Raw genomic sequence first — 26,608 nt, 5'->3', positions numbered from 1 at the left:
GAAAATCACTAAAGAAAGAATGGACCTGAACGGCACATTGGAACAGATGGAATAGATCGATATATTTAGAACTCTGCATCCTGGAGTGAGTAAATTCACCTTCTTTTTGAGTGCACATGGCACATTCTCCCACATAGATCACATTCTGGGTCATAAAGCAGCCCTCCATAAGGATAAGCGAATACAGATCATACCATGCACACTTTCAGATCACAATGCTATGAAACTTGAAATTAACCACAGGGAAAAGTCTAGAAAACCTCCAAAAATGTGGAGGTTAAAACCCACATTATTAAAGAATGAGTGGTCTAATAGGCATTTATAGAAGAAATTAAAAAATATATGGAAACAAATGAAAATGAAAATACATTGATCCAAAATCTCTGGTTCGCAGCAAAGGCAGTCCTAAGAGGAATGTATATTGCAACCTAGACCTATTTCAACAAACCAGAAAAAGCACAAATTCAAAGTCTAACAGAGCACCTACTGGAATCAGACGGGGAGCAGCAAGAGCATCCCAAACCCAGCAGAAGAAAAGAAATAATAAAGATCAAGGCAGAAATAAACAATATAGAATAAAAAAAAAACAGTCAAGCAGATCAATGAAACCAAGAGTTGGTTCTTTGAAAAAATAAACTAAATTGATCAACCTCTACTAGCCAGGCTCCTCAGAAAGAAAAGAGAGAGCACCCAGATAGACAAAATCATGAATGAAAAAGGATCTATTACAACCAATCCCTTAGAAATACAAGCAATCATCAGGATTACTATCAAACATTATATGCCAACAAACTGGACAACACAGAAGAAATGGACAAATTCCAAATGCACATGCACTGCCAAAACTCAAATGGGAAGATATAGAAAGCATGAATAGACTGATAACCAGTGAAGAAATTGAATCCGTTATCAAAAATCTCCCAATGAATAAGAGCAAAGGGCCAGAAGGCTTCCCAGAGGAATTCTACCAGACATTTAAAACAGAGCTAATACCCATTCTTCTCAAACTATTCCATGAAATAGAAATAGAAAGAATACTTCCAAACTCATTCTACGAAGCCAGCATCATCTTGATACACAAACAAGACAGAGATCCAGCCAAAAAAGAAAATTACAGACCAATATCCTTAATGAATACAGATGCAAAAATACTCAACAAGACACTGGCAAAACGAATTCAACAGCATATTAAAACAATTATCCATCATGATCAAGTGGGAGTCATTCCTGGGTTACAGGGCTGGTTCAATATTCACAAATCCATCAATGTGATCCATCACATTAACAAAAGAAAGGATAAAAACCATATGATCCTGACGATAGGTGCAGAAAAAGCATTCGACAAAATACAGCATTCTTTCTTAATAAAAACCCTTGAGAAAGTCGGAATAGAAGGAACTTTCCTAAACATTATAAAGGCAGTTTATGAAAAGCCCACAGCTAATAACATCCTCAATGGGGAAAAACTGAGAGCTTTCCCCCTGAGATCGGGAACACGACAGGGGTGTCCACTCTCACCACTATTGTTTAACATAGTGCTGGAAGGCCTAGCATCAGCAATCAGACAACAAAAGGAAATAAAAGGCATCAGAGTTGGCAAAGAAGAAGCCAAGCTTTCACTTTTCACAGATGACATGATACTCTACAAGGAAAACCTGGCAGACTCCACCAGAAGCCTTCTAGAACTGACAATGCATTCAGTAAAGTTGCAGGGTACAAAATCAATGTACAGAAATCAGTTGCATTCCTATACACCAATAATGAAGAAGAGAAAAAGAAATGAAGAAACTGATCCCATTCACGATTGCACGAAAAGCCATAAAATACCTAGGAGTAAACCTAACCCAGGATGTAAAAGACCTATATGATGAAAACTATAGAACACTTATGAAAGAGATTGAAGAAGACACCAAGAAATGGAAAAACATTCCCTGTTCATGGACAGAAGAATAAACATTGTAAAAATGTCATTACTACCTATAGTAATCTACACATGCAATGTAATCCCGAACAAAATTGCACCAACATTCTTCTCAAAGCTATAACAAACTATTCTCAAATTCATATGGAACCACAAAAGACCCTGAATAACCAAAGTCATATTGAAGAAGAAAACCAAAATGGGAGGCATAACAATCCCAGACTTTAGCCTCTACTACAAAGCTGTCATCATCATGACAGTATGATATTGGCACAAAAACAGACACATAGACCAAAGGAATAAAATAGAGAACCCAGAACTGGGCCAATTAATTTTTGACAAAGCAGGAAAGAGTATCCAATGGAAAAAAGACTGCCTCTTTAGCAGGTGGTGCTGGAAAAACTGACAGCAACATGCAGAAGAATGAAACTAGACCATTTTCTTACACAATACACAAAAATTATCTCAAAATGGCTGAAGGCCTGAATATGAGACAGGAAACCATTAATACCCTTGAGGAGAAAGTAGGAAACAACCTTGACCTCAACTGCAGCAATTTCCCACTCGACACATCCCCAAAGGCAAGGGAAATGAAAGCAAAACTGAACTCTTGAGACCTCATTAAGTTAAAAAGCTTTCTGTACTGCAAAGGAAACAATCAAGAAAGCTAATAGATATTTGCAAATGACATATCAGATAAAGGGCTAGTATCCAAAATCTACAAGGGACTCACCAAACTCCACACCCAAATAACAAATAACCCAGTGAAGAAATGGGCAGAAGACATAAATAGGCAGAAGACACAAACAGACACTTCTCCAAAGAGGACATCCAGGTGGCCTACAGGCACATGAAATGATGCTCAACATCACTCAGCATCAGGGAAACACAAATCAAAGCCACACTGAGATACCACCTCATGCCAGTCAGAGTGGCTAAAATGAACAAATCAAGAGACTATAGATGCTGGCGAGGGTGTGGATAGACGGGAACCTTCCTGCACTGTTGGTGGGAATGTAAACTGGTGCAGCCTTGGAAAACAGTGTGGAGGTTCCTCAAAAAACTATCCATAGAACTCCCTTATGACCCAGCAATAGCACTGCTAGGGATTTACCCAAGGGATACAGAAGTGCTGATGCATAGGAGCACATGTACCCCAATGTTCATAGCAGCACCGTCAATAATAGCCAAATCATGGAAAGAGCCTAAATGTCCATCACCTGACGAGTGGATCAAGAAGATGTGGTATATATACACAATGGAGTATTACACAGCAATGAGAAAGAATGAAATATGGCCATTTTTTTGCAAGGTGGATGGATCTCGAGGGTGCCATGCTAAGCGAAATAAGTCAGGCAGAGAAGGACAGATACCATATATTTGCACTCATTGGTCTAACAGGAGAACAGGAGAAACCTAATGGAGGACCGGGGGAGGGGAAGAGGGAAAGAGAGTTGGGGAGAGAGAGGGACACAAAACTTGAGAGACTACTGAATATTGAAAACCAAATGAGTGTTGAAGGGGAAGGGGGAGGGGCGAAAAGAGGTGGTGTTGATGGAGGAGGGCACTTGTGGGAAAGAGCACTGGGTGTTGTTGGAAACTAATTTGACAATAAACTATTTTAAAAAGGAAATTTATGTATAAATTTACTGCAAAAAAATAAAAATAAAAATAAACTCTCTCAGTGGGCTGGTTGCTATTATTGTTACTTTGGAACTATTACTTATTGTGGAACAAAACTGTTAATTACATCAATGTGTTAGTAATACTCAAGGGAAGAGATACAAAGGAAAATCAAAGACGTGAAAATGAATCTTTTATATAAATTGGAAATATCCATATGAGTTTATGATTTTTTCTTCCTACATATTTCCTAGCTCTGTCAACTGAGAAAGCCCAGAAGTATGGAGAGTTCAATACTGATGAACACTTTGGCACCAGATCAAGGGCTTTTTAAGCCATTAATTAAATGGGACTACTGCTCCTGGCAGGAGGTGCATAGGACGAGCCTGGACATCTCGTCCTGAGAGTAAGAATACTCTCTGAGATTACTAGGGCTGAATGAAGGGGTTCCCTCTGGGTGAAAATGAGACAGTCTGAGAAACAAAAAATGACTGTAGTAGACTACAATATATTAAATATAACACATTCATGAGTTTCTGCTGGTAGTGAAAAACAAATTTCCCTGGCTCCCTCTGGGGATTGCTGGGCACCAATTACTTCTTATGGAAAGAATCCAGCTGTTACACCTCTGTTACACCTTCTTTTACTAACCGTATAACTGATGAGAATTCTGCTTTTATAGAAGAATTAAAGGTAATAAAAAAAGAGGGACATCAAAATAAAAAGAATGAAAAGAATCTACTAGGTATTAGGTTGGGAACTTAGGTGTGGTTGTGAGGGAATGAGTGCTTTGTCTGGCATGTAATGTTAATTATTATTATTATTATTATTGACAGAATTCTAATACAATTTATTGGTTCTCTTTGATTGCCTCTGGTCTGGCTCTGGAAGGGATCAGTGGGTTCTTCTGGCTTTGTTTCCAGGCTGCCACAGCTGCCACTTTTAAGGCCCTTTTTTGCTTTTTCAGCTTTTGTACCTCCTGGAAAACCTGAATGCACAGCGCCTTCTTGGTTGCCGAGCGGTGGTGGGCTTTCCGGCGGCATGGCGGTGGGGGGGATGGTGTACTCAAGCCCCAGCTCCTTGCAGACCTTTTCAAAGACACTACAGTTGGTCTTACGGAGGTCTTTGAGCATCTTGTTCCTCTGGTTGATGCTCATTAGCAGATAGCGCTTGTGACTTTTGTCCTTTTGGTACTTCTGCATGTGTTCTTCATAAGAGCGGATCTTGACAGTCAAGGCAACAATTCGAGCCTCCAGGGAGCTAGTGTCCTCAGGGTCGTCCACGATCTTCTTCATCAGTTGTTCTTGTTTGCTTTTAGCTTCTTCTGGCTGGCCATTTCTAAAGACAGGAGTCTTCTTACGAAATCATCAAACTTCTCAATTCCAAGAACCTTCTGGTAGTCTTTGAGCAGTGTGGAAGGGGGCGGGTCATCTTCTTGGCTGCACTGGACTGGTTTCTGGGTGGCATATCTGCGAATGGCCGGGAGGATAACACCTCCAGGACCGGAGGGAAGGCCCCCTTGGTGGGAGGGAGGCCTGGCGCACGCTCTGCCCAGCAGCCCACGAACTGGAGCCTGGGCCACTGCTTGGGTCTGAAGCAACCTCTGTAATGTTAATTATTATGACTATTACTTTTGAAGGACCACTGAGGGAGCTGAGAGAGCGAGCCAAGGAAGAGAGCTGAACAGGGGCAGGGAACAGGAAAAAGGACTGCCAAGCAGTGTAGAAGATGAGTCTTTGCTTCACAAAGATTTGGTGACACCAATCCACAGACCCGGCTGAGTAGTTTAGCAGGCATACTGACAGGGAGAAAGAGTTGATTAGCTCCACAGCTGGGGATAAGCTCACCTAACACTGAACCTAGCTGACCTGTGACATGGTTTTGACCAACAGCATGTGGTAGAAGTGAAGCTCTGGCATCAGCAGGCCCTGAGAGTTTTGCTCTCACTGTTTCAAAACAATGCCTAAGACTCCTATGTAAGAAGGCCAGTGCCATCTGGCTGAAGGGTGAGGCCAATGGGGCAGAGAGGTTCTACACCCAGTGACTAGGACAGACTCCAGTCCTGTAAGGAGGCCATGAGACCCTGATAGCCTGCATGGCCCCAGCTCATCATCACTCTGTGCTTAGCAGGTAAGTCATGTAGCTATCTTCTGCCTCAGTTTTCTAATATGAAAAATAATATTAATAAAGTTCATAGGGTTAATGTAAGGAATAAATGATATATGGAAGAATTCATAGAGGAATTACTACACATGTATTGTTTTATATCATTAAAAACAAAAAGGTGATATATTTTTACCGTGAACTATCTTCAGGATAACGTTGTCCTACCGCTTCTTGAAGCTGAACATTAAGAAAAGACACATTCTGCCAGGTTTCCTTTTCTCTTATTTTATCAAAAATTGATGTGTAGAAGTCATACATGGTGTCTCCACCTTCCATTAAGAAAAAATTTCTCATGGCCTGCAAGTACTCAACCAATCTAAATGGAGAGAAAATAAGGGCAGAAAGATCTTACACTCATGAGACAGAATTTTAGATCAGTACCAGGTTCTGTACACTATTAATTTTGAAAGAGTTTTACATTCTACATTTACTAAAAACAGAAATACAACAAACCAACAAAAAAACCCAAAATACTAACACCTCTTAGAGATTTTTAAAATAATAAAAGTAGGATATGTTTGCCTTTAATAGAAATAAACGTTACTTTTCTAGAATTCTGTAGAAAGATGGCCAAAGTCAAAAAAGTGTAACCACCTGGGGGTGCCTGGGTGGCTCAGTCATTTGTGTCCAACTCTTTCTTGGTTTTAGCTCAGGTCATGATCTCACAGTTCATGGGTTCAAGTCCCACATCAAGCTCTGAGCTGACAGTGCAGAGCCTGCTTGGGATTTTCTCTCCCTTTCTCTCTGCCCCTCCCCTGCTCACATGCTTGCTTGCTCTCTTTCTCTTTCTCTCAAAATAAATAAGTAAAATAAACTTCTAAAAAAGTGTAACAAAACTAGTTAGTCCAAATCCTGCTATTTATAGTGAATTTCTACTGTTAATATTTGGGGTATTTCTTTCCAGTCTTTCTTTTCTATACATTTGAAAAATATAGTTTCTACCATATATCCTTTTCAAGCTTTAAGAACATTTTATATTCTTTAAAACTCTGGATAAACATAAACTTTACAAAGTTCATACATGACAAATATGCTGTAGCTTATATGGATATGCCATTTTTACGGATATATCATAATTTAAAGAACTAGTCATCTATTACTAAGTAATTTCAAGTTCTTCCCTCATATAGCAAACTTTCTGATGGGTATTTTTGTGTAATAAGATTTTCTGTATTTTGGGATAGAGTCTCAGAAATAACGGATTAAATTTTATAACATAATGGTGTGAAACACAGATGGCTAGTTGATTCTCTCAAAAGAAAATTGTTTATTGCATACTCATTTCCTACTTTATTAAAAATTAACTTGAAATATAGTTTCAAAATAACTTCAACTGTTCTTAAAGTGCAATAAGCTACTGTCTACTTCCAAAATGAAACTACTCCCTTATACCTGTAATCTTTTTTCAGAGTTTGCATGAGGTTTCCACAGCACTCGAGATACTGTTTATCAATATGAGGATAGAGGCAAGATCTCAGTGTTAACTCAAAAGTCTGGCATGTCACAGATTCTGATGATCTATCCACACATATATCTCCACCAGCAAACTTCTCGTGAAAGTCACTCTGTTCCAAATACAACCTTTAAGATAAAAATGTGAGTTGTTTTTTTTTTTTATGAGCTGCTATCAACAGTATTCCCTGAATCCAAAATCCAGAGTACCATTTTTACCTTTAGTCTTAAAATGACCAACTATTACATAAAGGACCCCCCTCCTCCCCCCATACTCTTTAAGTGAAACAGTGTTTCAATCACTTCTGCCTTAAGGGTCAAGTACTGAGTAGGTCTTTTTAGCCACTGGGCCTCAGTGAATGAGGTGAATACGGCCATTAGACAATAGGGCCTTGTGTGGGTATTAACAACTTACCTCAGGCTAAGCATCTAAAAGCACCTAAGGGCCAAAATGCATTTTAAGTAGTGTGTGTGTGTGTGTGTGTGTGTGTGTGTGTGTGTGTGATGCTTGCACAGGACCCAGACTTTCCAAAGTATCTCTGTATGAGTAACAGAAATCCCCCATGGATTTAAAACACAACATAGTCTACTGACTTTCACAAACAAAGAGACCAAATTGAACACAATGTCCTCTTGCATACCATTCGTTAGAAAGGATAAGTTACAAAGTTTTTATTTTTAAGGCTGGAAAGCCCTACTTAGCAGAAATAAATAGTTATTAAATACTGCACAGATTCTGCCATTTCAATCATCTAAAATCTTGCAGGCACGTATTACCTTGCAAAGTTAAATGCCAGCAGGGGATCGTGAACATCATCCAGTTCAAGATGCCTTTCAGCAATGGACTGCATCTTAATTAGGTTCTCTTTGGTAGCCTGCTGCTCAGTGAGGACCTGTGCAGTGGAATCTTCTCCATGTCGAAGACGCGACTGTACAGATTCCAGAAACAGGGTATACAAGCTTTTTCTCTCTGCATCTGAGATATAAAGAAATATGTACGGCGAACTATATTCCTGTAAATAATATTAAGCAACATTAAGTAGTTTTATCCTAATATAGCCTGGTACTCTTCCTTTGGCCTATGAGAGTCTATCTCTGTTTCTTTACTTCTACAGTACATTACAACTAAACATTTTTATATCCTGTTAGACAATTGAAAAGTTCATAAACATTCAAAGTATGAGCTAATTTTTTCTGAACAGAGTGATACCCTAAGTAGGATGATTAAAAATTAAGTTACCACCATAGTGGATAGCGCTGTAACACTTACAGGAGTCATTTCATTGGGGAACACATTTTGACAGTGACCCCGAAAGCTCATTACATTTTATTATTTAGTCAAAGAGGAAATATCCCACAAAGTGAAAACATTAAAGTAAACACAACAATTCAAAGTAATGTAACCTTAAGGTGATTTACAAACAAATAATTAAGGTCATATATGTACCTTTCAAATCTTTTTAGTCAGTTGTTAAAACTTGAAGTATATTGCTTAAATTGTATCAAAAAAGGTCATAAATTATATCAAGATTTTCCTGAAATCTATGATCAAGTCTGAACTACTAACCAACAAATTCCTATCTGCCAGGGTTTATATTTATGTCCTCAACAGCTAAATGCTGAACTGCATTAAGAAATGCCAGAGAATTACTTTTTTTTAATAACCAGTCCTAAGGAATCAAGACAAGGAAAAAACATGTGGAACTTATGATCACTGCTATCACTGTCTTTGAAACATAGCGCGAAAAGTTTCCAGTGAGGACAAACTTTTCTATTAGGAGCAGTAACAAGGTTGTAACTTCCATGAAAATAAAAGGCTTTGGGGGCGCCTGGGTGGCTCAGCCAGTTAAGTGTCCGACTTTGGCTCAGGTCATGATCTCACAGTTTGTGGATTTGAGCTCCGTGTTGGGCTCTGTGCTGACAGCTAGCTCAGAGCCTGGAGCCTGTCTTCATATTCTGTGTCTCCTCTCTCTGAGCTGCCCCTGCTCATGCTGTCTCTGTCTCTCAAAAATAATTTAAAAATCCTTTAAAAAAATTTAAAAAAAAGAAAAGAAAAGGCTTTGATAATTTTCAAACTATAAAATAATTACATATTTCAGGATGACAAGAATGAAGATAAGAGTAATCACCCAAATGCTGAGGGATACATGGAAAAGGAACTTGCTACCTCTGGCTGTATCCTGGCATGTGATGCTCTTTGCACATTGCAGGTTCTTCAGGAGCTGCATTGACTTGCCAGCCATAATTATCTGCTTAAGGACAGGTTTGAGGAAGGACACCATGGTATGCTGCCTGCTGGAGGGTCCCTGGTCGCTGCCAGAACTTGCACTAGCATTATCACTCATTTTTTCTTCATTTTCTGTCTTTTCCGACACGCTGTATAGTGTGTAAGTTGCATACCAAAAGTCTCTGTGATTTACTGGAACATTTTTGTTTCTATAGAGATTCAAAAGAATTTTAAACTTCAACTTTTCTTCCTTAAAAACAACAGTATATCTGTTCTAGTTTAGGCAGGTTGTCCAGACATTCCAAACCCAATATCAATTATTAGTAAAATGAAGCAATCTTTAGGTAAAATGAGGCACAGGTTTCATTTGACTTCAGTTTAACATAGAAAAGTGGATAAATAAATGACATAGGTAAAATTTAACTAAGGAAAAAGTTTCTTGAATTAGAATTAAACAAAATATGATTACTTTGATTCTCTCTAGAGGTAGAGTAAGTCTATATTTTGCCATTTCCTATAAAAGTAATCTCCAGACTTCTACTTTCTACTTCTACTACTTTTTGTCCCCCGCACAGATTCTTAACCGAACTGCTTTTAACAATCAAATCATGGTCACTCACCACACTCTAATAACAGCCAGAATCCCATTTTCACAAAAATTATTATGCAAGATGGATGAAAAACAATATAATAACAGACATGAGATTCAGTTAAAGCAGACCAGCTAATTTATGTAAGCATTGTGTAAATAGGGTTACCTTTTGAGGGCTATAAGGACTTAACATTCTCCTTTCTGAGGAGCTAAATGGATAGCTATCCATAAAAACCACACATCTACATAGAGTGCATAACAAAACTGAGTTAAGAGAGTTCTACATTGCAGTTTGTATGATTCTGTTCAGAAAAATCAATTAACTGAAGGGGAAATCATCATAAATCAATTAAGATTTTCCTTAATTGTTTTATTAAATATGTTTTTAAAAAAGGTAGCTAATTTGGAAAAATAAATATATTCAAGGCATATTCTGTAATATTTTCAATCTTTTATCCTACTGATAATTTATAACGGGAATTAGTTGAAGCCACTTATTATCTCCTAAATTCCCTTTTTGGGAACCAATATGCCTTTTATCCTACCAGTTAAACACAGTATCATTTAAAAAGCAGAATTTGCTAAAGAAATCTGTGAACTGACATAAAACTTGGAGACATATTTTTGGTTGATTCCTCACATCTTCTATAAAAATTCAGTAGAACTTTTTTATGGTGAAAACACAGTTCTGTCATTGTACTGGTCTTCCTCAGTGTCACCTAAACTAATAAAAGTGCATTATTTTCCTGTGAGAGAAAAAAAGGTATGAGCAGCACCCCAGGTCTCCCGAGCTGTGTGCAGAACCCAACCTCTGGATGATGAACTCTCTAGCGCAGTCACATAGGTGCCCATGCACGATCCACTCGTCCACAATCTGCAGATAGGGTCTTACTGTTTCCACCCAGAGAGAGAACAGCAGGGAGACCTGAGGACAGAGTGTGCAGTCAGCTCTCAAAACTCCCTTGTCTCTGGAGAAAATGAAGTTTAACATTTCTGAAACACCTTTTAAAAAGTAATTGGAATTGTTTTTTTGACAAAAAGAAGTTAAAAATCCAAAACACACTCTAAATCTTTATGAAAACTCACCTAAATATGAGATGACCATATTGTCTGTAGTCCATACCAGGACTCTCTTGAGAATGAAAGTTAAAGAGGGACAATAGTTCTAAACAGGATAGTCCAAACTGAGGCATGCTTATCCTATCTAAAGCACACTATTAGCAAAATGTCCTTTAGCAATGAGAAAATGCTTTCATTCTAATATAGTTCTAAGTAGGAAAAAAAATTGCATAGCTGAAAGAAATCAACTTATTTCATACTAAACTGCAGTATCAAAATGGTGACAAAACAGAGTTACATCATCAAACTAGGAAACATATCTAGTGTGTGTGCCCAAACATCCAAACAAAATGTGTATCTGACCAAACAAACCTACAGCTTTCTAGAATATGTCTCTAGTTAGATTTGTATTTTTTAAATTGTGACAAAAAATATGTAACATAAAAATATACTATCTTAAGCATTTTAAAGTGTACAATTCAGTACTGTTAAGTATATTCATATTGTGAAGACAGATCTCTGGCATGCTGCAAAATTGGAACTCTGTACCAATTAAACATCTTCTCTTTCTCCTCTCCCCAGTCCCTGGCAGCAACCATTCTACTTTGTTTCTATGAATTTGACTACTCTAGATACCTTATATAATAGATTTGTATTTTTATTGAAGAAAGAGTTGCTGTAAATATCTATGATAAGTTAGCTAGGCATTTTTAACACCTTGCTTTTATGTTTTGCTTTGTTCTTGCTTCATCCTTCTGGTGATCTTGGCGATTAAAGGTAAGAGGCTAGGGGCGCCTGGTGGCTCAGTCGGTTAAGTGTCCAACTTCAGCTCAGGTCATGATCTCACATTCGTGGGTTCGAGCCCCGCGTCGGGCTCTGTGCTGACAGCTAGCTCAGAACCTGGAGCCTGCTTCAGATTCTGTGTCTCCCTCTCTCTCTGCCCCTCCCTGCTCATGCTCTGTCTCTCTCTGTCTCAAAAATAAATAAAACATTAAAAAAAAAATTAAAAAAAAAAAAAGGTTAGAGGCCAATTTCCTGTAGCCTTGAATTTAGAAGCTAATTTTAAAACTCTGAAAAAAGCCAGGGGGCATCTGGGTGGCTCAGTCTGTTAAGTGTCAGTTTAGGTCATGATCTCGCAGTTCATGGGTTCAAGCCCCATTTTGGACTCTGTGCTGACAGCTCAGAACCTGGAGCTTCCTTCAGATTCTCTGTCTTCCTCTCTACCCCTCCACTCCCCTTTATGATCTCTCTCAAAAATGAATAAACATTAAAAAATAAAAAAAAAACCTCTGAAAAAAATCCAAAAACAAAAAACAAAAAAACAAGGGATACCTGGGTGGTTCAGTCGGTTAAACGTTGGACTTTGGCTCAGGTCATGATCTCGCGGTTCGCGGGTTCGAGCCCCGCATCAGGCTCTGTGCTGACAGCTAGCTCAGAGCCTGGAGCCTCTTTTCGGATTCTGTGTCTCCCTTTCTCTCTGATCCTCCCTTGCTCACGTTCTCTCTCTCTCAAAAATAAATAAAACATTAAAAAAAAATTCAGCTCGGTCATGATCTCAGGGTCATGGAATTGAGGCCAGTGTCATGTTTGCGCTGAGCAAGGAGCCTGCTTAAGATCTTCTCTCCCTCCCTCTGCCACTCTCCCCAGCTCATACTCTCTTTAAAAATAAAAACACCCTCTGAATAGCTGTCTAACGCATCATGATTTAAGCACTATTTTTACAAAAAACTATATGACAGTCTATTCACCACACCTTTGGCTGAGCAAAATGGAGTCATAACTTACAAAGGACAAAAGTCTTACATACAGTTTGCTCAGAGGCTTCTCCAACATTGTCATATTCAAGAATGGCCTTGTACAGTGTGTTGAGCAGATGAGATGCCCGAACAACATTTCGAGTATCAGGTGGAACTTCTGCTACTCCAGTACTAAATACTTTATGGAGAACTTTAAGTTGAGCCAATCGAGGTGACAACTTGTCCACCACTATTGCAAGAGTTATTGTAGTGTCTGCAAAATATCAAGATATCAAACTCACTAGCAAGAAAAAATATCTGCATTTAGAATGTGATAAAAAGCTAAGTCACTTATAGAAAGATATGGCAAACTGGAGGGTGGTGAATTTTAATCTCATTTCATAAGGAGCTAATTTCCCTAAAGGAAGAAAAAACAACTCAGAAGAAAAATACTGTATAAAGTAACTGATAGTTCAGGAAAAAGGAAATAAATGTGATTCTTGAACAGATAGAGACACTCAACCTCAATTCTTAACAAAATAATACAAATTAAAACCACATTGGGCAAATAAAAAACAGACTACAGTTGGCTACTGTTTTAGTGAGGAGGTGGTTACTACAAAGGGGAGCAAGTTTTTCATGAGGATGGCAGAGCTCTGTATCCTGAAGATGGAAGTGGATATACAAATATATACATGTGACAAAATGTCACAGAACTATACACAAAGATATTATTCCTCTCCCCACAAAATATCAAGTACCTGCAAAACTGGTGAAATTCATGTCAGGTCTGCAGAACAATTAAGTGTATTGTGCCAATGTCAATTTCCTAGTTTTGATAACATACCATACACAAAGTTGGTTCATGAGAATACAGGAGTACTATTTTTGTAGTAGTTGAAAATAAAAGTGGTGGAGGTGAGCTGACACTGGTTACCATTTTGTACCTGTCATACTGGTGATCAAAAAGTTTGACAGCATACTGTTGGTAAGAGCGTAAGGAAACAGGTATTCATATACATTGCTGGCAATTGTTCTCTGTGGAAAACCATGTGGTGATGTGTATTAAAATCACACATGCTATCACATACTCTTTAACCTAGCAATTCCATTGAGAATTTATTCTACGGGCGCCTGGGTGGCTTGGTTGGTTAAGTGTCCGACTTCGGCTCAGGTCATGATCTCACAGTCTGTGGGTTCAAGCCCCGCGTCGGGCTCTGTGCTGACAGCTCAGAGCCTGGAGCCTGCTTCAGATTCTGTGTCTCCCTCTCTCTCTGCCCCTCCCCAGCTCACTCTCTGTCTCTCTCTCTCTCAAAATAAATACATAAAAAATAAAAAAATAAAAAAAGAATTTATTCTATAACTTGCTGCACATGTATACAATTACTTACATGTTAGTGGTTATCACTACAGTAGTGTTGGCAATAGCAAAAGATCAGAAATAGCCTAAATGTTCATCAAAAGGGGACTGATTAGGGGTGCCTGGGTAGCTCAGTCAGTTGAATTTCCGGCTCTTGATTTTGGCTCAGGTTATGATCCCAGGGTCATGGGATCGAGCCCCATGTCATGCTCCACACAGAGCATGGAGCTTGCTTGGGACTCTGTCACTCCCTCTTTCCCCATTCGTGTTCTCTCTCACTAAAATAAAAAAGTCCACAACAAACAAAAGGCAACTGGATTATGATACATTCATACATATTTATAAAAAAGAATTTGTAGAAAAGAATGAGAAGGGTCTTTAAATTTTTGTATGATATAATCCTCAAAATTTAAATTAGAAAATAATTTGAAGAGAGTAGTTAATAGACTACTAGGTATGTATATATGAATATGCATTGCTTACAGATGTTTAAAGTGTTTCTGGAACACATCTGGAAAGATGCACAAGATACTCATCACTTGGTTGCCTCTAGGGAGGGGAATTGAGTACTTGGCTGGAGAAATAGCATAAGAAGAATAATTTTCATGGTAAACTTTCTGTAGTCTTTGGATTTTTAGGGAATGGAATGGCTTAAAATACAAATTTGAAATGATTTAAAAATTATTGTGATTATTACTTACTTGCCATGGAATTTTCAAACCTTTTATCAATTAGTAACCTAGATAGCATTTAAAATATGACTTATGTGTCTTACGAATAGAAGGGAAGGACATTTAAATACCATTGTTGATGATGTAATTCTCAATGTCTGTAAGTTCCTTTTTGAAACTAATGAAGTATTTGTACAGGGCCCACATGAAAGCCTGGTATGTCCGAAAGGGAGCTTCAGTCAACTTCTTGGGAAGAGAACCATTTCCAGGTAACATGCTTTCGGAATTGTGTCCCATGACTTCATCGATGAATTCCTGGAGTCGAAACACAACTTGGCCATATGCTGCTATTTGTTCCAGCACTGATCGTAAACAGCTCTACAATAGAAGCAAACCGCAAACATTTGGAGTCTTCTATAAACATTTAAATTCTTATTCCTTCACTAAAATATTTATTTTGTGACTATTTTAAACACTATGCTTAGTCGAAAACAAAATGAATATATAGTTTTCTACTCAATATAGAATTGTGGCTTATACTTTTAAAAAAATTTATAAGATAAATAAATGTGCTACAAGCAAAAAATTTATAGTACATAGCTTCCCAATATAGAACTGACAAATAAAAAGCAGAAAATGTAAATTGAAACTAAATGTGAATATAACAAATAATACTAAAGAATTTCTAGCACTATAAAGATACACAACTTAATTTTGCCTTTTGGACCTTAAGTACATTTGATAAACTAATTTTAATATTGCAAAATGTACTAAAGTTTTATAACCACAGTTTACATACATCCTTTTATTTAATTTTAATTAGAATAAATACAAATAACTTACGTGTGTCAAATGAGTTACTATAATACTGTTTCTCACAGTTACCTTCCCATCTATCAACTGATATATAAAGAGCTTTTTTACCCCTGAAAGTAACCTGAAATGTAAAAAAAAGATGAATGTACTTTAAGTCTACAAGAATGTTCATTACAGTAATGCATAAGAAATTTTAACAAAAGATTAAAAACTGGGTGTTGGGGGCAAATGGTCAGATAGTTAGAAAACACAAGACATCAATCTTTTTATCTGATTAACTTATTAAGACTCAAGGTATTTCAATATCATCTTATGGAAAAGCTGAAATAATGTTGTCAAAGCATTTCTTGCTCTATGTGATGGCCCAAACAGACCTTCCCCTTTTTAAAAATGTCAATATTATACTTTTTTGGTAGAGAGGACCATGACCTAGAAATCTCAGTGATACCAGCACTACACGTTGCATTTGTCATTTTCATTTTTGTGTGAACACAATCTAAATTCTCAGATTCCTGGTTTCTAGGCATAGGACACAGGCTCTCATTGATAAACTCTTGCCTATTAAGAGCAGTTAGCAAACCAGGAACCTTTCTTTGAACTCATATATTTAAAAAGTAATGGTTTAATATAACTAAATCATATGCTAAATTATTTAAAATGGGAAAGAAGTAAACATACCACATTCTCATAATCTCCACAATCAAATCTGAAATATGGGTTTCCTGAATCCCCCAAGCTACCTGTAGGTGAGCACTAGAAACAGTTTTGGATTAAACCCAAGGGCCTATGTTTTAGAATGCATGTAAAGAAACTGAATACTTTTCCTTATAAGCTAAAATTCTGCTTCTCACTAATAAAGTTTTTTACACTAATACTTAGGTTAATAGGTCTTACCATAAGGTTTCCCGAATAACCTGTGTCTCAGTAACAAAAACTTTGTCATCAGGAACATATAATGGGTCACTGCTATACAAGTGTTGGTCCCTATTAGACAGTAAACAACAAATGTCAATGAAAATGTCAATTTTCTCATGAAGTAAAATTACATGCCTTAAGGAATATATGCATTTAGGGGCCACTGGGTGGCTCAGTCGGTTAAGCAGCTGACTCTTGACATCTGTGCTGACAGCACAGAGCCTGACGCAGGGCTCAAACCCACAAACTGGGAGATCATGACCTGAGCCAAAGTCGGATGATCAACCGACTAAGCCGCCCAGGTGTCCCTCCAATTATCATATTTATTGCTGATTTAGCGAAATGTTTAAAACTGTGTATTGTTTTGGGCAAATAGTAATTGTAATTTTGTAATAAGTGCATTAAAACAGAAAGCAAATAAATGGCCTGGTTTATATCTATCTACTCCAAAAATAAGTCCAAAGACAGACTATAATTAAATAATTAATCTCATTTAAAAATAATTAAATAATTTACAACTATGTTCACTTAGAATTGTTAAAAAAAAACAGTTTAAATTTCAGGTTAGTACTTGATTTAAACTACAAATCTAAAGCAAATATGAAAACATCGAAGTTTCTTCTATTAACACATTAAATGAAAAACTTAGCTTCTTACCAGATAGTGGCGAAATTGGAGTGTAAATGTAAACTATGAGGAAACCTTGAGGATCTGGCTGTCCAGTACTGATGAACCACATGCTGCTCCAGCCAGCTTCGGCCATCTGGCTCATCTACTGGAAGGATATTTAGTAAGTTTACGTTATGAGTACTATCAAAGAAACACTTGATCAACTATGCCACAATTTTGGACTTATGACTTTGTTCAAACATTCAATTGAAAAAGGCTCTTTAGAATATACATAGAGGAACATAGACACAAAATTTAATTATCACTGGCTATAAAATAGTTAATTTTAAATAACTCCATGAATAAGAGATCAATAATCATGAAAGTAATTGAAATGGTGACCAAAGATGCTCTCAAGAACCCCTAAAGCCTCAGGACTGGTGCTAAGCTTTAAAGAATTAGATATCTGGGGTGCCTGGGTGGCTTGGTCAGTTAAGCATCAAACTCTTGGTTTTGACTCAGGTTCATGAGTTCAAGGTCCTAGTCAGGCTCTGTGCTACCACTGCGGAGCCTGACTGGGATTGTCTTTCTCCCTTTTATCTGCCCCTCCTTCATTCATTTTTGCTCTTTCAGAATAAATAAAACTTAAAAAAAAAAGAACTGGATATCTTATTTGGGTTATAAGGCCTTGCTTCTAAAGTCAGATAAGACATAAAGTTCATCAAAGAATAAAAATGAAAAATCCTACATTAAAAAAATAGCTAATACAGGGGTATGTGGTTTGCTCAGTTGGTGGTGCATGCAACTCTTGATCTCAGGGTCTTTAGTTTGAGCACCATGTTGGGTGTACACCTAATTTAAAAAAAAGTAGTAAAAAATAACAGAATCATCAGGGGACTTTAGCTCAGGAATTCAAGGATGATTCACTAACACAAAATCACACTTAATGGAGGAATTTCAGGTGCAACCCTCTTAGCTAAGATCCACTCCAGGAACCCTGCTCTCACTGCTGATTCTTCCTCTGCAGATTGGAGGCCTGGCCAGAAAGATACCATTAATGTGTCACAAAGAAATACCAGATACAAGAAAGGACAGGAGACAAAACTGTCAATATTTGCAGGTGATAATGATCATCTATATAAAAACCAAATGGGAGGGCGCCCTAGATGGCTCAGTGGAACATGTGACTCTTGATCTTGGGGTCAAGAGTTCAAGCCACACATTTGGTGTAGAGCTTACATTAAAAAAGAAAAAAACCTAAGGGGGAGGAGGTCCAAGATGATAGTGTAGGAAGAATCTGAATTCCCTTCTACCCATCAATATACCAAATCTATACTTACATATGGAGCAATTTTGCCTGAAGAACTGAGGGCTGACTGAATAATTTCTGCACAATAAAAGACAGAGGTACCACACAGAGAGAGGTAGGGCAGACAGAAACATGGTAATGATGGGAACCTGACCTCTGTTGCTGTAAAATGTAGTGGTGAGGGACAGTACTGAGGGACCAGAGGATTTGCCCACCCTAGGACACAGGAAAAAGCTGCAGATTAAAGGACAACTAGACTAGAATTGAAGGAAACCCATTTGCTACCCGAGTGTCCATAGTAGAAGAATAGCTAGAACTCTCTCAAAAGTTGTCAGAGGTTCTGGTGAACACTATTGTTTATGTTTCTCCTCAACCTTGATAGTACAGAGGGGAACAGGATTTAGGCACTCTAGGTGGCCTGCTGCGTTGGTGAGTCCTGGGCCCCTAGCCAACACCAGCTCCAGTTACATACTGAAGATAGCACCTCTGCCTGCAACCATTCCAGTGTAGCAGGTAACAGAACATCCTTAGCCTGTACCGACTACAGCTTCAGCATTCTTGCCTGATGTGGAATACCCTGGGAACACCCTGGCCTGTGCCTACTCCAGTGCCAATTGTTCTGATAGGGCACCCCTTGCATGGAGCAGCCAGGTTTGTGGCTGTTCCAATGGCTGGTCAGGGTGCCCATGGCACAGGGTGCCCCTGGATCTTCAGCCTGCTCCTGCTATAGCTCAGCCAGCCAACCTAAGTTTCCATGCATACAGTCTATGCAGGGGATGTTCCTAAACATGGCCATATCTTCAAGACTGGAAGATGTAGATATTCCACCTAATTCATAGAAATAAACACAGAAAGTGAAACAAAATGAGAAGACAGAGGAGTATGTTCTAAATGAAATAATAAGATAAAACAACTTTTGAACTAAGTGAGACAGAGAAATGGAATCTAGCTGATAAAGAGCTGAAAGTAATAATCATAGAGATCCACACTGGACTTGAGAAAAGAGTGGATGAACAAAGGGATGGAAAATATAAAAAAGAAACAATCATAGCTGAAGAATATAATGACTGAAATATTTAAACACTAGAAGGAATCAATAGCAGATTATAGAGGATTATGAGAACAGAGCAGTTATCTATAAGATAGAATAATGGAAACCAAAATAATGGCACTGCCAAAAAAAAAAAAAAAAGATTTAAAAAAACCAACTAACAAGGGTAGGTTATACCTCTGAGACAGCAATAAGCACAGTAACATTTACATTACAGTGATCCAAGAAGAAGATAGAAAGGGGCAAAAAAATTATATGAAAATATAATAGCTAACAACTTCCTTAACCTGGGGAAGGAAATGGACATCCAGGTCCAAGGAAGCACAGAGAGGCCCCCCCCCCCCAAAAAAGATGAACCAAGGAGGTTCACATCAAAACACATAACAAACAAAATATCAAAATTAAACATGAAGAGAGAGGCTTAAAAGTAGCAAGAGAAAAAGCAACTAGTTTTGTACAAGGGAACTTCCATAAGGCTACTGGCTAATTTTTCAGCAGAACTTTGCAGGTAAGAAGGAAATGGCATGATATATTCAAAGTGCTGAAAGAAAAAAAACCTATAACCAAGAATACTCTACCCAGCAGGACTGTTATTCAGAATTTAGGGATATATTAAAAAAAAATAGCCAGAGGAGTTCATCATCACTAAACTGGCCTATAAGAAATGTTAAAGGGATTTCTTTAAGCAGAAAAGACAAGACTATGAGTAGAAGAAAATTATAAAAGGAAAAAAATTTACTGGTCAACACATAATAAAGTTGGTAGATCCATCACTTATAAACTTATAAACATAGGATGAAAGTTTAAAAGACAATAGTAGTAAAATTAGTTATACCTAAAAAATTAGTTATGTACTCACAAAAAGATGTTAAATATGACATCATATTTTACATAGAATTTATACACAGAATGTGGGCAGGTAGACTAAAAATGTGACTTTCAAATATGTTATATATCTGAGATGGTATGTATGAGTCTCATAGCAACCAAAAACCAAAAAAATATAGAAGATACACAAAAAAAGAGGAAAGAATATAAGCATAGAACTAAAAAAGTCATTAATCATGATGGAAGAGAGCAAGAGAATAAAAGAACAGGAAAAAAACCACAAAAACAGAAAACAATTACCAAAAGGCAATACGTACATACCTATCAATAATTACCTCAAGTCTAAATGGACTCGATGTTCCAATCAAAAGACAAAGAATGACTGAATGGATAAAAAACATAAGTCCATCTATGTGCTAACTACAAGAGATTCACTTTAGACCCAAAGACACATACAGCCTACTGAAAGTGACAGGATGAAAAAAGATATTCCACACAAATGTCAGCTCCCTGCCCCCTGCCCCGAGCCCCCAAAAATCCTGGTGCAGCAATATTTACATCAGAGACAACAGACTTACAGTGGCTTTGAACTACACAACAGATCAGATGAACTTGATAGATGCATACAGAATTTATCATCTCAAATCAGCAGAATATATGTACTTTTTGAGGGCACATGGAACATTCTCCAGGAGAATTTTAAATAGAATTTATACACAGAATGTGGGCAGGTAGACTAAAAATGTGAGATCACGTTAGGCCACAAAATAAGTCTCTTTTCTGAGCACAATGGTATGAAACTAGAAATCAATTATAAGAAAACAATTGAAAAAATACCCCAAAACACGTGCAAGCTAAACAAAATGATGTTAAACAACAGATCAGTGAAGAAATCAAGGAGAAAATTTAAAAATATATGCAAAGAAAAATGGTAACATAATAGTTGAAAATCTTTGGGAGTCATAAACTATGAGGGGAGTTTGAAATGATAGAGGCTTTTCTCAAGAAACAAGAAAAGTCTCAAATAAGCCATCTAATCTTATACCTAATGGAACTAGAAAAATAAGAATAAAACCTAAGGTTAGAAAGAAGTAACTCAGACAAAACAGGACAGAAATAAGTGAAATACAGATAAAAAAGTAGAAAAGATCAATGAAATTAAGAGTTGATTTTTGAAAATATAAAAATATTGACAAAACCGTTTTTGAGACTCATAAAAATAAAAAAAGGTGAGAATTCAAAATAACAAAATCAGAAATGAAAGAGGAGAAGTTACAATCAATAGCATAGAAACACAAAGAATTTTATAAGAGACTACTATGAAAACTTATATGTCACCAATTGGACAACCTAGAAGAAATGGATAAACTTCTAGAAACATACAATTTCCTAACCTCGAATAAGGAAGAAATAGAAAATCTGAACAGACTAATCACTAGTAACAAAATTGAATCAGTAATCAAATAACTCTCAACAAACAAAGGTCAAGGACCAGATGACTTCCCATGTATATTTTACCAAATTATTAAAAAAGAGTTAATAACTATTTTTCTCAAACTATTTCAAAATAGAAAAAAAATCCAAAAGCATTCTATTAGGCCAGCATTTACCCTGATACCAAGACCAGATAAAGAACATCACAAAAAATTTTACAGGCCAATATCTCTGATGAACAGATGCAAAAATCCTCAAAAATTTTAGGAAACTGAATTCAACATACATTAAGAAGATCACCAAGCATGATGATCAGCCACAGTTTTCCCCAGAAATGCAAGGATGGATTAATATTTGCAAATCAATCAACATTATACAATTATATTAACAAAATGAAGGATAAAATTTCACCTCAGTAGAAGCAGAAAAAGCATGATAAAAACTCTCAGCAAAATGGGTTTGGAGGAAATATACCTCAACATAATAAAGGCCAGATATAAAAAACCCACAGGTAACATCATACTCGATGGTGAAACACTGAAAGCTCTACTCTAAGATCAGAAGAGAAACAAGTCTCTTACCACCTTTATTCAACATAATACTGGAAGTCCTAGCCATAGCAAACAGATAAGAGAAAAAAACTAAAAAGCATCCAAATTGATAAAAAAAAGAAGTAAAACTGTCACTATTTGCAGATGATATACTATAAATTGAAAACCCTAAAGTCTCCATCAAAAACCTAATAAATGAATTCAGTTACATTATAGGATACAGAATTAATATAAGGAAAACTGTTGGGGTGCCTGGGTGACTCAGTTGGATAAGTGTTCAACTTCAGCTCAGGTCATGATCTCACGGTTTGTGGGTTTGAGCCCCACATTGAGCTCTGTGCTGACAGCTCAGACTCTGGATCCTGCCTCCAATTCTGTATATCCCTCTATCTCTGCCTCTTTTCTGCTCGAACTCTGCCTCTCTCTCTCTCTCAAAAATAAAAAAAACATTAAAAAATTTTTTTTAATATAAGGAAAACTGTTGTGTTTCTATACACTAACAAAGCAGAAAAAGAAATTCATTATTGCACCAAAAATAATAAAACATTTAGGAATAAAACTAACCAAAGAGGTGAAAGACCTGTACTCTGAAATCTGTTAAGACACTGAAGAAAGAAATTGAAGATAACAAAGATAAATGGAAACACATACCCTGCTCATGGACTGGAAGAATACTGTTTAAATGTCCATAATGCCATCCAAAGCAGTCTACAAATTCAATGCTATCTCTTTCAAAATACCAAGAGTATTTTTCACAGAACTAGAGCAAACAATCCTAAAATTTGTACAGAACCACAAAATTCCCCCCATAGCCAAAATAACCTTGAGAAGGAACAAAGCTGGAGGTTTCACAATCCCAGTTATCAAACTATACTACAAAGTTACAGTAATCAAAACAATATTGTATGGACACAAAACCAGACACATAGATCAATGGAACAGAATTGAGAGACCAGAAATAAATCCATGTTTATATGCTCAATTAATCTATGACAAAGGAGGCAAGAATATAAAATGGGGAAAAGACAGTGTCTTCTAAGAATGGTGTTAAAAAATTTGGACAGGGGCGCCTGGGTGGCTCAGTTGGTTAAGCCTCCAACTTCGGCTCAGGTCAGATCTCATGTTTGTGGGTTCGAGCCCCGCGTCAGGCTCTGTGCTGACAGCTAGCTCAGAGTCTGGAGCCTGCTTCTGGTTCTGTGTCTCCTTCTCTCTCTGCCCCTCCCCCTCTCATGCTCTGTCTCTTCTGTATCAAAAAAAATAAATAAAACATTAAAAAAATAATAAAAATAAAAAATTTGGACAGCTACACGAAAAATAATGAAACTAGACGACTATGTTACACCATACACAAAGATAAACTCAAAATCGATTAAAGATCTAATGGAAGACTCAAAATTACAAAGCTCCTAAAAACAAAAACACAGGCAGTAATATCTTGGACATCAACATTAGCAATATTTTTCTAGATATGTCTCCTAAGGCAAAGGATACAAAATCAAAAATAAAGTACAGGGACTACATCAAAATGAAAAGGTTTTATGCAGAAAGGAACCATCAACAAAATGAAAAGGCAACCTACTGAATGGGAGAAGAGATGAGCAAATGATATATCCAACAAACGGTTAACATCCAAAATATATAAAAAGCTTATACAACCCAACACCAAAAAACCCCAATACTCTGATTAAAAAATGGGCAGAGGTCCTGAATAGATAGTTCTCCAAAGAAGATGTACAGATGGTAAACAGACACATCTGAAGCCTGCTTCAGATTCTGTTTCCCTCTCTCTACCCTTCTCCCGCTCATGCTCTGTCTCTCTCAAAAATAAACATTAAAAAAAAAAACTTCAGCTTTCCTAAGTAAACACTTCAGTCTCAAAAAAGAAAAAAGAAAGAAAATCCCAACGGAATCAACAAACTATTACAATTAATATGGAAGTTCAGCAAATACTGGATATAAGAACAATTTACAAAAAACAACAGTGTTCCCATACACCAGTGATAAACAAAACAAAAAAGACCTCATTCACAGCAAAAATGATGAACATGTATAAAAATTAATAGATATTTATAATCTTTATAAAGAGAATTCTCAAAATCTAAGACAGAAAATTAGAATTAATGTAGGTATTTTCAAAGTAAAGATATCAAATTTTTCCAAGCTAAATATATAAATTCAATGCAATCCCAATAAAAATTCCAGCTGAATTTTTTAAAAAGAACTTCTACTGCTTCTAAAATGTTTATGGAAGGGGCGCCTGGGTGGCTCAGTCTGTTAAGTGTCCCACTTTGGCTCAGGGCATGATCTCATGGCTCGTGGGTTTGAGGCCCACATTGGGTTCTGTGCTGACAGCTCAGAACCTGGAGCCTGTTTGGATTCTGTGTCTCCCTCTCTTTCTGCTCCTACTCTGCTCACATACTGCACCTCTTTCTCTCTCTCTCTCTAAAATATAAATAAACATTAAAACAAAAGATAAAAAGCTCCTTAGTCTTGCCCCTTCTGTGAAGTGTCCATTGATATTCCTCTTGTTTTCTTTTGGGTTTCATGTCTTTCCTTCCCAACTCCACCCTTCAGAGTCCTCTGTATGTCTAGACACTTATTCCTAGGTTTTAACATTGGAGTTGTTTAGTCATCTTACTGTTAATGTTTTTCATGGGATCCTTCAAACAGAATTGGGGATTCTTTTTTCTATTTTTTCTATTTTGTTGTACTCAGACCTGTAAATCATTCATGATGTGGTTAGCACTTGAGCCTGACATGGCACTCGAACCCACAAACTGTGAGATCATGACTTGAGCTCAAGTCAGATGCTTAACTGACTGAGCCACCCAAGCACCAAAGGAAATTTTTATCTTGATGAAGTCCCAATATTTCATTTTTGCTTTTGTTTCTCTTGTCTCCGGAGACATGTCAAGAAAAAAGTTGCTGCAGCTCAAGTCAAAGACATTGTTGCCTGTTTTCTGTAGTAGAATTTGATGGCTTCCTGTCTTACATTTTGAGTTTACTTTTGTGTATGGTGCAAGAAAGTGGTCCAGGTTCATCCTTCTGCATGTCACTGTCCAGCCTTCTCAACCCCATTTGCTGAAGAGACTTTTTTCTATTGGATATTCTTTTCTGCTTTGTCAGAGATCAGTTGGTCATACCTTTGTGGGTCCATTTCTGGGTTCTTTATTCTGTTCCACTGGTCAGTGGGTCTGTTTTTGTGCCAGTACCATACTGTCTTCATGATTATAGCTTTGTAATCCAGTTTGTAGTCTAGAATTATGATGCCTCCAGCTTTGGTTTTCTTTTTCAAGATAGCTTTGGCTATTCAAGGTCTTTTCTGGGTCCAAACAAATTTTAGAATTGTTTGATCTAGCTTGTATCAAACTCAACACCCAAAAAACAAATAATCCATTTAAGAAATGGGTGAAAGACATGAATAGACACTTTTCCAAAAAAAATCACCCACAAAGCTAAAAGACACATGATATGATGCTCCATATCACTCATCATCAGGGAAATACAAACGAAAACCACAATGACATATCACTTCACACCTGTCAGAATGGCTAAAATTAACTACTCAGGAAACAACAGATGTTGGTCAGAATGCAGAGAAAGGGGATTTTTTTTTTTTTTTTTTTTGTATTACTGGTAGGAATGTAAACTGGTGCAGCCACTCTGGAAAACAGTATGGAGGTTTCTCAAAAAATTAAAAATAGAACTACCCTACAACCCAGCAACTGCACTACTAGGAATTTATTCAAGGGATACAAAAATGCTGATTTGAAGGGGCACACGTACCCAATGTTTATAGCACACTATTGATAACAGCCAAATTATGAAAATAACCCAGATGCCCATCGACTGATGAATGGATAAAGATGTGTGCATGTCTACAGACACACATACAATTACTCAACCATCAAAAAGAATAAAATCTTACATTTGCAACAACGTGGATGGAACTAGAGTTTATTACGCTAAGCAAAAATAAGATAAAAACAGGAGACAAACCATAAGAGACTCTTAAATATAGAGAACAAACTGAGGATTGCTGGAGGGGGAGCAATTGGGGAGATGGACTAAATGGGTGATGGACATTAGGGAGGGCACTTGGGATGAGCACTGGGTGTTGTATGTAATTGATGGAACACTAAATTCTAGTCCTTAAATCATTATTACACTATATGTTAATTAACTTGGATTAAAAAAAAAAAAAGACTGAAAGAGCTGAGGAGCCACAAGTATTTCTCCTGAGCAGTCAAATGCAAATGAAAACAAAAGCAACCCAAATCAGAGGGGT

General features: G+C 37.1%; 1 protein-coding gene across 6 annotated transcripts in view; it reads right to left on the bottom strand.

Moving 5' to 3' along the window:
- Positions 1–26,608, bottom strand: part of TUBGCP5 (tubulin gamma complex associated protein 5) — a 62,605-nt gene that overhangs the window by 14,066 nt on the left and 21,931 nt on the right. For 5 of the 6 annotated variants that reach the window (XM_029951637.1, XM_029951639.1, XM_029951641.1 and 2 more), the window contains 10 exons: positions 17,196–17,313; positions 16,518–16,607; positions 15,651–15,744; positions 14,939–15,185; positions 12,848–13,050; positions 10,791–10,906; positions 9,330–9,598; positions 7,940–8,138; positions 7,103–7,291; positions 5,844–6,026 (listed from right to left, as the gene is read on the bottom strand). In XM_029951637.1, coding sequence (XP_029807497.1) covers positions 5,844–6,026; positions 7,103–7,291; positions 7,940–8,138; positions 9,330–9,598; positions 10,791–10,906; positions 12,848–13,050; positions 14,939–15,185; positions 15,651–15,744; positions 16,518–16,607; positions 17,196–17,313 — 1,708 coding nt within the window. The remainder of the gene's footprint in view (positions 1–5,843; positions 6,027–7,102; positions 7,292–7,939; positions 8,139–9,329; positions 9,599–10,790; positions 10,907–12,847; positions 13,051–14,938; positions 15,186–15,650; positions 15,745–16,517; positions 16,608–17,195; positions 17,314–26,608) is intronic. The other variant, XM_029951638.1, reaches the window with a different exon arrangement.

The sequence above is a fragment of the Suricata suricatta genome, chromosome 9 (genome assembly GCF_006229205.1).
Source record: "Suricata suricatta isolate VVHF042 chromosome 9, meerkat_22Aug2017_6uvM2_HiC, whole genome shotgun sequence".
Lineage (NCBI taxonomy): Eukaryota > Metazoa > Chordata > Mammalia > Carnivora > Herpestidae > Suricata > Suricata suricatta.
This window is presented reverse-complemented; position numbering and strand designations above follow the sequence as displayed.